Source organism: Trachinotus anak, unplaced genomic scaffold, assembly GCF_046630095.1.
Source record: "Trachinotus anak isolate AG129_WGS33_773 ecotype Australia unplaced genomic scaffold, CSIRO_AGI_Tana_v1 ptg000032l, whole genome shotgun sequence".
NCBI lineage: Eukaryota > Metazoa > Chordata > Actinopteri > Carangiformes > Carangidae > Trachinotus > Trachinotus anak.
In genome coordinates, this window is record NW_027273883.1 from 5,029,605 (window position 1) to 5,039,283 (window position 9,679).

Genomic DNA, 9,679 nt, shown 5'->3' on the forward strand with positions numbered 1-9,679 from the left:
ACTGAAGGTTTATGGTGATACTTTAGAATATTTTGCACATCGGTTTGTTGTTTTTTTTTTGGAGCCTGTGTCGCTGCACGACAGATGTAGTGTGTGTGTGTGTGTGTGTGTGTGTGTGTGTGTGTCCATCGGTGTTGTTTTGGTTCGGTCTGCAAGGTGGAAACGGTTATAACACCCAACATGCGTCTGACCAATGGGGAGAGGAGGGAGAGGAGGGGGCGGCGCCGTCGGCTTCATTTCTCATCGGTGTGTGAACCACAACAAAACAGCGACGACACAACGAATGGCAAACAAGTCAGAATAAAACACGACACAGGTAAGAGGTTAGCCAGCATGACGGATAATAATGCGCGGCTCACTGTCTGAGGGGTGTTCACCGGCCCTGGGTATGCTCTTACGCGTTTGTGGGGCCGGTCTGCTGAGTAACCACTGTTTCGTGCGATTCATCAAATAAATATCAAATTCACACGACGACGTTTAAGTACCGTTTTTCCGATTATGTTCATTAAAAAAAATGCAAAACCCACATGTGAGTTCCGGTGGTCGGACTGAAGGCGCAGGGGTGGTTTTCCCCCGGTCGGTACGCTGTGTTCTCGGCTGAGCCGCAGCAGCTAAGCGGCTCAGCAGCATGGCGGACCGGCCTGTGTTTGCGATGTCGACACAGCAGACATCCTGAGCGGTGTGTCTGAGCCTCAGGCTGAGGTTTGACTGAGGCATCTAATCTGATCTTCATCCTGCTCTGTTGTCCTTACATCGTGTAAGGTTAGCAGTTATCACCAATGGCTGCTGTGGCCTAACGCCACCGGTGGAAGAAGGGCTTAGATCCAACAATACCATTACCACAGTTCAAAAAAAAAAAAAAAAAAACACTATCCTACTCGAGTAAAAGTACTTAAGTATTATCGGTAAAATATACTGAAAGTGTCAAAAGTAAAGGTGTTTTTGCATCAACCAAATGAGAAGCGGAGCTGTCAGCAGCTCGCAGACATCTATGACAGGCCCAAACACTGTTTGTTGTAACTCAAATGTCAACATAGTTTGAAACCTCTTACTTAATCTTCAACAATGTTGTGTTGTGTTTTATTAGCTCATCTTCTTATGTAAAATTTTATCCTCGAAGTCTTAGTAAATCAAAATGTAAAATAAATCTAATGGGGGAAAAAAGAATATTTCAAAAAGACATGTTGTCAAGCACATATATATTTATATAGTGATTGACAACATGTATATATGATTATATATGATATAATTTGGAAGAGACCTACTTAACAATTATCGGCAAATAACTATGATCTAGACACACAGTAATATTAAGCTTTAGAAATACTACTACTATATGTACTACTATCAGGGGTGGAAGCCCTGCTCACAATACAGAAATAAGTCCTGCATTCAAAATTTTACCAAAGTACAAATATTAGTATCAAAATTGGGGCAGCTACTAATGATTATTTTCATTAAATGTACTTAGATACACTAGTTAAATGTTTTAGCTAGTGAAGGTGGGGATAAGATGCGTATATAGTGTTGGGAAGGTAAATCAATGACAATGTGTTATATTTCCAAAGCTGATCATATCTTTTATCATTTACAAATAAATAACCAAACCTGTCAGATAAATGCAGCTGAGTAAAAAGTATTTCCTTCTGAAATGTACTGAAGTATGAAGAAACAGGAAAAATGTATGTAAAGTCAAAGTACTTTAAAACTGTCCTTACATACAGTACATGGGTAAATGTGCTTAGTCACTTTGCACCATCTAGGAAATATGATTGACACGATAAGATAAACAAAACAACAGTACTCAACAGATACTCTGCATATAAGCCATCTACTGTAGTTTCCCGCTATCCGCTACTCTTGAAAAGTACTTATATAAATAAAGACTTCTCACTACCACAGAAAACAGAAGGTCACCAAAAGCTCATGTTTAGACAGCTGCTAAATTAAGAAAAATAAAACAACTGTACTAAAGAAAATATTTAGGTCTGCTCTAAAATGATTTTTGACAAAAAAATTTAAAATCTACTTTCTATCCATTATTGTCTTTGCACAGATGGATACATAGACAAAGAAGAGTCTTTTAAAACCTTGCACTTACTAAAGACTTATATTTATGAATATTATAGTGATGCCATAGATACAACCATTATTTTGCAGTATTCACCACTGACTAACTGCTCATTCTGCATTTAAAGACAAACAGTGTCTATCAGTTAAGGCTTCAATGACCAAGAGGTCGTCTGATTGCTGAGGCAACAGCTCTAGAGAACATACAATGGTAGAAAAATAATATAAAGTCTCATTGTAATAATGTTAAAAGAAAGGCTACTGTACAAGCATGAGTATAAAACTGTAAGCTTAATAATAACGAAGCTAAATATGCCTTATACAACTTTGAAAGTTAGAGAAATCATCTATTGACCGCACTTCCAATTCCCAACAGAATTATTCCTGATGTATTAAAAGCGATTTTTTTTTTCTATCATGGACAGTGCACCATTTGAAGTCTCTTCTCTAGGGAAATGTTTGCTGGAATCTGTCCAGGTCCAATTTCACGTTCAAATGGCTATGTGGCATGTGGTTAGTCAGCACATCCTGCTGCATCTGTATGGCAGTTCCTCTCTCCTCCCCCATAATCATGGTATCTTTTGTGTTGTGTACAGACAGCTGCAGCTATGGGCAAGTCCCAGTCACACTTGGCCAAGCACAAAGACGAGAGTCAGGATGCACTGACAACTGCTAGCGAGTACAACAACAGTCAGACAGAAGAGGATGGAAAAAATGGAGATGTATCTCAGTTTCCCTATGTGGAGTTTACCGGACGGGACAGCGTAACATGCCCCACATGTCAGGGTACCGGCAGAATCCCACGAGGTACAACTTTCTAGATATTAGTCATTATTACTCAATGACCATTATTAATATAAATTGTAAGTCTGTGTGAATGTATGAAGAATACTACACTCAAAGACCCTGAAAACTTAGTTTCTCTATAATATAAAATATTCATGACTAAATAAGCAACAATCAACATTCATGACAGTGACAGCAATATAAACAAACAACAACAACGGAAATATGTTTTTAGGGCCTTGGAAGCTGCAGGAAGCACCTCGATCAAACAGTCAAGTGAAAGCTTTTTTTTTTTTTTTTTTAATTCAACAGGTCAAGAGAATCAGCTTGTGGCTCTGATTCCATACAGTGACCAAAGGCTCAGGCCAAGCAGGACGTGAGTCAGCACTCAGTGCTCTTTTTACAGATTAACTGTGTTAGCTGTCCGTATGATCCAACAGAATTAACACAAATGGGCATGGCAGAAGTTTGAAGTCATCAGTTGGTTTCAAGGTCTCACTTCTGTTTTCCCTGTCCTGCAGAAAACTGTATGTCACAATATCAGTGGCTCTGTGCCTGCTGCTGTCTGGCCTGGCTGTTTTCTTCCTATTCCCCCGCTCCATTGATGTGTCCTATGTGGGGGTGAAGTCTGCCTATGTCTCCTATGACCAGGACAAACGCATTGTCTATCTCAACATTACAGTAAGATTGTGGAGCTTTGCACTCCAATCATCTCAAATAAAACTGTAATAATACACTACAGGAGCATTTCAATGTGAATATTGTGAAGCATTTAGCATCTAAAGAGCCGGATGTTTCCTTCAGAGGTTTGTGTAGACCAAAAGCAGAGCTAAAAGAGAGTGAATGTTGGACTTTGATTCACTACATGGCCAGAGACATTACTGCAAATGCATGCTAATGTTGCTCCATGTCTCTTGGATGTATATGTGGACCACTGTTGGCTAATATGGTTGTATAATGGTTATATAAAAATGCTACATCTTTGTAAATTTGGAATTACCAAAAGCACTCAATTGCAGCAATCTCACACCTTTTCTCCTCTTCCATGTAGAACACTCTGAACATCACCAATAATAACTACTACGCCATATCCGTGACCAACATCACAGCGCAAGTACAGTTCTCCAAGACGGTGATAGGCAAGGCCAAGTTTAACAACAGCACCGTGATCATACCACTGGATGAAGAGCAGGTAGGTCGAAATACTTCTCACTGCACACACACAAAGAAAAAAACGGCTAAATTCATTACTACTCTACTGTAACAGAAGTGAATGCACCGAAATTTCTGATCCTTTTTGACAGCATTTTGCACAACCCACACAACAGCTCATTGTTACACCCACAGTCACAATACCAAGCAACCTCATCCGACTTAACTCACAGATTTTTCTTGTGACCACTCAAAAATAATATCGATCATATTTCTGCAAAATCCACACTTTAAACAGACGTTCTAAGCACCATTACAAATCTTGGTACGGCTTCTCACTACTGGCCGTTGTTTAATAAGGAATTTAGGGCAAAGCTGCACCAAAGTAAACTAGGTTCTGTTTTAATTTGCAGAAATGTGTAATATGTTGATATAAATTGTGTTGTTGCAGATTGACTACACAGTTCCCACCACCATTGCTGACGAGATGAGTTATATGTTGTAAGTATCTCACTCAAAGTCCTAAAGATGCACTATTGACACTTGGATTGTAATAATTATATAATATTTAATCTAAAATCACTTCTTTTGTTACAGTGACTACTGCACTTTGCCAACCATTAAAGTTCACAACATAGTGGTCATGATGCAGTAAGTATGGCTGGATGTACAGTATTTTTTTAACATTAGTAACTGTGATTTTCATCCTTCAGTTTATCATGAGACACATGACTGATCACCAGGCTGTTTTCTCTCAGCATCTCTCTCCTCCACACTCATAGTTTCACCCACACAAGCCGAAGAGCTGCCCAGAACAGGCCCAGCCTTCTGCTGTGGAGATACATGGGCCTTTGGGTGCCTTGCTCATTTACACGTCAACAATGGCATTAAACGATGACATTAAAGCAGACTGTAAATTTAGCCAACATTTCTCAAAGGCAGAAATGAGTTTTATTAGTTGATTTAATCCTCTGTGGTAAAAGCTAAATAAAAGCCAAGTATCATGAGACTAAATTCCAGTGGAAAGGGGAATGAAAAGTAGTAATTTAAATACCAGTTGTGTCTGTTGCAGGCTTCACTTTGATGCTTTTAACAAGATAAAACTATGCTTATCCCAAAAAAGTAGCTAAACAGTGATGACAGGTGTTCATTTTACAAATCAGTTCAGTTTGTGTCTAGATATTCTGGGAGGTAAGGCAAACCAGGAGAACAGAAATAAAACGGACTATAACTATCCCATGACTAATTTTAGAAATTATGTAAGTAAGCCTGTGAATATTCTCATTTGTCCAGGTCATAGTATCTCAAAGGAATTTTAAATTGAAAGCAACTGGACTTGGTTATTTGTCTAGGAAGACGTTTCGCCTCTCATCCAAGAGGCTTCATCAGTTCATGCTCTGACCAGTCCCAGCCTGGTCAGATGCTTCAGATGCGAGCATGAACTGATGAAGCCTCTTGGATGAGAGGCGAAACGTCTTCCTAGACAAATAACCAAGTCCAGTTGCTTTCAATTTAAAATTCCTTTGAGATATGTAAGTAAGTAATAGGTCATTAAAATTGTCAGTAATTATTTTGCTGTGGGCAGACTAATGGTTTCAGTAATACTTAGAGCAAGCCACTGCAAAGTATTGTAATCAATGAAAATGCATTGTCATTGGCAAAGAACACTTTCCAAGTTCAAACCAACCATACTCAGCAGTTAGTGTCTGCTGACTACTTGAGGTATTTATACATTCCCTGTGGTTGTTATCTACCTATTTAGATTTAAGTCAATAGCAAGTTCTGCCCTGGAGAAATATTGATAAACTTCTGAAGTTCAAATCTTAACCTGTCAAGGTGGAGGGGAGTTTCTCATCTGCTTTTCCACACCATCATAGGATTCAGAGCTGGCAGCAGCTTGTCTCACCTTGTTGTTTGATGTACAGTACTTGACTCCGCGGTTATTTTCCCAGGGTGACGGTGACAACATCGTACTTCGGGCACACAGAGCAGGTCTCCCAGGAGATGTACCAGTATGTGGACTGTGGGGGGAACACCACCTCCTTGCATGGGCATGTGCAGGTCTACCAATAAGGCAAGCAGAAGACCCTGGGTATCAGATACTGCTGTAACTGAGGTTCTCACTGAGGTTGACTGGGCTGACTCCCATGCAGGAAGCCCTCAGCAATGAAAAGATTGACAGCAATAGTTTCAGATATGATGCACTTTAGCCCGATCCTTATCTGCAGAAAGTATTAAGGATGTTGGATGAGTACAGCGGGAACGCGGTGACTGCTGCCGCCCCCTACTATTCTATACCACTTTTAAATACTTTTAATAAAAAATAAAATAACTAAGCTAAGAGAGGTACTTGATTTTCTTTTTGATTTTTTTTTTTTTTGTCTTAGTGAAAACCACTGAGCAGTTCCTAACCACTTCTGCCCTCTTTTCATTCCTTCCTACTGCAGCCTTTCTCTTTTTTGTTTCATAAAATATCATTCTTAATATTGTGTAGTGCAATATGTATGCTGTATTATCTTATGTCATTTTTTTTAGGACGGGCTCAGAGTTCTTTATTTTCACCTTTAGTAGAGGTTTGTAGTATCAGTCTTTCCTTATATTTATCATCAGCAAATGTGACTAATGTGAAGACTTTGACATCAGCATATTTTTTAATGACTAATCGAAACCATTTTTGCCATTTAAGAAAAAAAACAACTTTTTAAAAGGGAGAATATTTTCAATTTCATAGCAAATGTGGGAGTATCACAGTGGGCTATTAAATACGGGAATATGTAAATGTAAATATTAAATATGTACTTTCCTTCTGGTTTGCTTCAAAGCATTATATCTAGAATAACACCTGGTCTGGAAGTAACTTTTTTCCCTTCAATGAGGCTGTCCTATTTGTGGGTTATGGTGTCAGTGCTATATTAATCCACTCTGCATCTTCACCTTGTGTTTTGAGTTGATTACTACTCTTTAATTTTTGAGATTATAATGATTCACTTTAATCACATGGTATCATTTTGGATTGGCTGGCGATCACCAGAAGTTAATCACTGTGTATGCTGTGATAATATTTTAGTTTTACAACAACATAGATTGTGTAAGTAACCAAATGACTTTAGTTTTGTATGACAATGCCCATGAAACATAAATGCCCGATACATGATTTCAAAGTTCAAAATTTCTGATCTCAGTTAATTTTCCGTCGCAGATGTTCTGCAATTCCCAGTCATTATGAGAAAACTATAAGATCCAACCCTTCCTGACATTTGATGACACGCAGTGTAGATGTAAAACCTTTCTGTTTCTGCCTAACATCTCCACAATGTTTTTGTGTTTCTAATGCATGAAGCTGAAAATAAAATCATGGTTCACTTCAAAAGTTTTTTCAGTTCCTTGTTTGTGTTTGTAAATTTCTGTCTACACACTGGGTGGTGCTGAGTGTTGTGCGCTTCTGGTCTGGTTCTGTTACACATATGTGTTTATTTTTGGATTTTTGTGAAATATTTCATCATTTCAACACTTGAGCCTTTAATATTTTTATTTAATGTCTTAAATACAGTACAATATTTCCCTCTGAAATGTGGTAAAGTAATATAAACCACAAATACGAGTACCTGAAAATTTTACTCCAATGCAGTACTTGAGTAAATGTACTTAGTTACTTTCCATAACTGCCAGACAGTGGTAGAAGACAAATAAAAAGGGGGAAAGAAGGACAATGTTGGCAGTTATTGTCCAGATTGGCTGCCCTGAACCAAACTGTTGGTGGACAGACCAGCTGAGTGACCCACAACAATCAGCACTGTCCCCACCACTAGGGGGCTAGACAAAAAGCCTGGCTCCAATGCAGAGGAACAGAGCCCACCACTACCCACCTATGTAGTCCAGAAAAAATGCAAAAAGCAATAACAAACAATAAGCCGTATCTTTTTGGTTTAGGCTTTTTGGTCAGATTATATTTAAAACTACAGTTGGACAGTCTGTTTCAAACTTATTGTACATAGACATCAATAAAAAAAGAACAAGTTGGCAAACATATGGAAACATTGTTCAGATATAACAAACATAACTTTTTTTCCCAAATCTATCTTATTTATCATTTACATTTTCCATACATTGTTATGGTTGTATTGTACTGTATGTCACTGTGTTACTCAGTCCAGGCTTCTCACTGGAACTAAAAACACACAACGTCCCCAGTGATCACAGTATGTTCACATCTGCTGCACTCATTAAAGCACCACTTCACTTCCTCTCTAAGATCCAGGTCAGTGGTTTGGAATACATGTGGCCAAAGAAATACAAGAAAAACACTCATACAACCACTAAGCACCATCAGTCTCCTCTTTGCCTCTATGGTATTTTGCTTTGCTGTATTTTTGTGTTTCACTCAATGCACATTTTGCAGATATAAATGTTACTGTATGACAAAAAATATGATATAATGTAAGTTGACAGTGTATTTATGTAATGTAATTGGTGACATTATTGGCTTATTGGTGTCAGTTTGTATGTTGGCAGTTACGTAAAAGGAATTGTAGCACACAGATGTTTCACATGTTGCATTTCAACAATTGATATTTTTTTCTAAATTATTTCCAGTGAAGTTTCTTGTTGAAAATGTACTGTTGTGTTATCTTTTACTGTTACTGTCATCTTTGACAATAGATTTAATGTTCAAATGTGGAGTAAATACTCAGTATATATCTTTGTAACAACTCAAGATTTAAGGGATCCTTGCCTAAAACATGTCTTCACTGTCTCTAAAAACTAACATAACATAAACAAACCTCAGCATTAGTCATCAAAACTCCTCTATTTGTCATGTATCTTCCCTTATGCTCTGTTTTGGCAGTTTTGCCCTGTTATTTTCTTTTGTCTTTGTTCTTTGGCTTGAGACTAAAGCAATTGTTTGCTTCTTTTATATCAACATGCTTTATCATTAAACCATATTATGATGGACTTGTGATCAGGGTGTTTCCCTGCTTTCGTCTACATGCTGGGCATTAAGCCAGCCCGTCCTCGACCATTGCTAATGATGAGCGGGCCAAGTAATGCAGATATCACAATGTGTTATCACACTGTGCAAAAAACTAAACAGTCAAGATAAGGATGTGCTTGTAATTCTGCGCTAATTCAGCATCACCACCCAGTCTAAAGTTCACCATGTGTTTGGATCGAAACTGAAAAGTCACAAAGTAGGACTATCTCAGTCCAAGCTGTCTGGAAAATGAGAATCACTGAGTTTCAAGGCTTTGTCTCTCTGCCCAGATTGGACTCAGCAATGTACGACAAACCAAGTCTTCAATCCGTTTGCTGCTTATCCAGAGTGACTGACAATGAATGAGCAGTAGAGGTGATTCAAAGCTGTGCCGATGGAAATTTATCCTGCAGCTTTAAAGCTACAAGATGATCTGTCTGACTACTGTGCAGCCTGGTAGCCAACAAACAGAACGTTGTCACAGTTGATTATGGCACATCAGCAGCTACAATGTGCTGGATTTTTATGAAAAAATTGCAAAAGCTGCCATTCAACAGTTTTAACTGTACAGAGGCCCAGTAGTAGACAGCAACATCCGCTATTGATTTGGCTGTGTTATTTCCATTACAACAGACCTTCCCCTCACCCCGTAGTTCATATAGGCCCAGCTCTTCCACTCACCAGGTGAAAGGAAATGGC

At 38.5% G+C, this 9,679-nt stretch overlaps 2 protein-coding genes across 3 annotated transcripts in view; one reads left to right on the forward strand and one right to left on the reverse strand.

Annotated features, from left to right (window-relative positions):
* The window catches only part of thsd7ab (thrombospondin, type I, domain containing 7Ab), a 181,181-nt gene extending 175,129 nt beyond the window's left edge, over positions 1–6,052 (reverse strand). Inside the window, exon 1 of the mRNA XM_071470376.1 lies at positions 5,915–6,052. The gene's annotated coding sequence lies outside the window, so the exon portion shown is untranslated. The remainder of the gene's footprint in view (positions 1–5,914) is intronic.
* On the forward strand, positions 170–7,378 carry tmem106ba (transmembrane protein 106Ba). 2 transcript variants are annotated; one of them, XR_011686783.1, is made up of 8 exons: positions 170–316; positions 2,667–2,877; positions 3,169–3,232; positions 3,378–3,537; positions 3,908–4,048; positions 4,460–4,509; positions 4,606–5,474; positions 5,802–7,378. XR_011686783.1 is itself a non-coding variant. In XM_071470374.1 (8 exons), the coding sequence occupies exons 2-8, from the start codon at positions 2,679–2,681 to the stop codon at positions 6,079–6,081; spliced, it is 789 nt and encodes a 262-aa protein (XP_071326475.1). In that variant the 5' UTR covers positions 170–316; positions 2,667–2,678; the 3' UTR covers positions 6,082–7,378. The 2 variants fall into 2 exon arrangements, 1 of the variants encoding a protein (XP_071326475.1); XM_071470374.1 differs by having other exon boundaries at positions 4,606–4,659; positions 5,961–7,378.
* Positions 7,379–9,679: the final 2,301 nt, after the last annotated feature.

Coding starts and splice junctions, on each gene's coding strand:
- tmem106ba (XM_071470374.1), top strand. CDS start 2,679: ATGGGCAAGTCCCAGTCACACTTGGCCAAGCACAAAGACGAGAGTCAG. Junction 2,878..3,168: donor TACCGGCAGAATCCCACGAG/GTACAACTTTCT, acceptor TTAATTCAACAG/GTCAAGAGAATCAGCTTGTG. Junction 4,510..4,605: donor GACGAGATGAGTTATATGTT/GTAAGTATCTCA, acceptor CTTTTGTTACAG/TGACTACTGCACTTTGCCAA.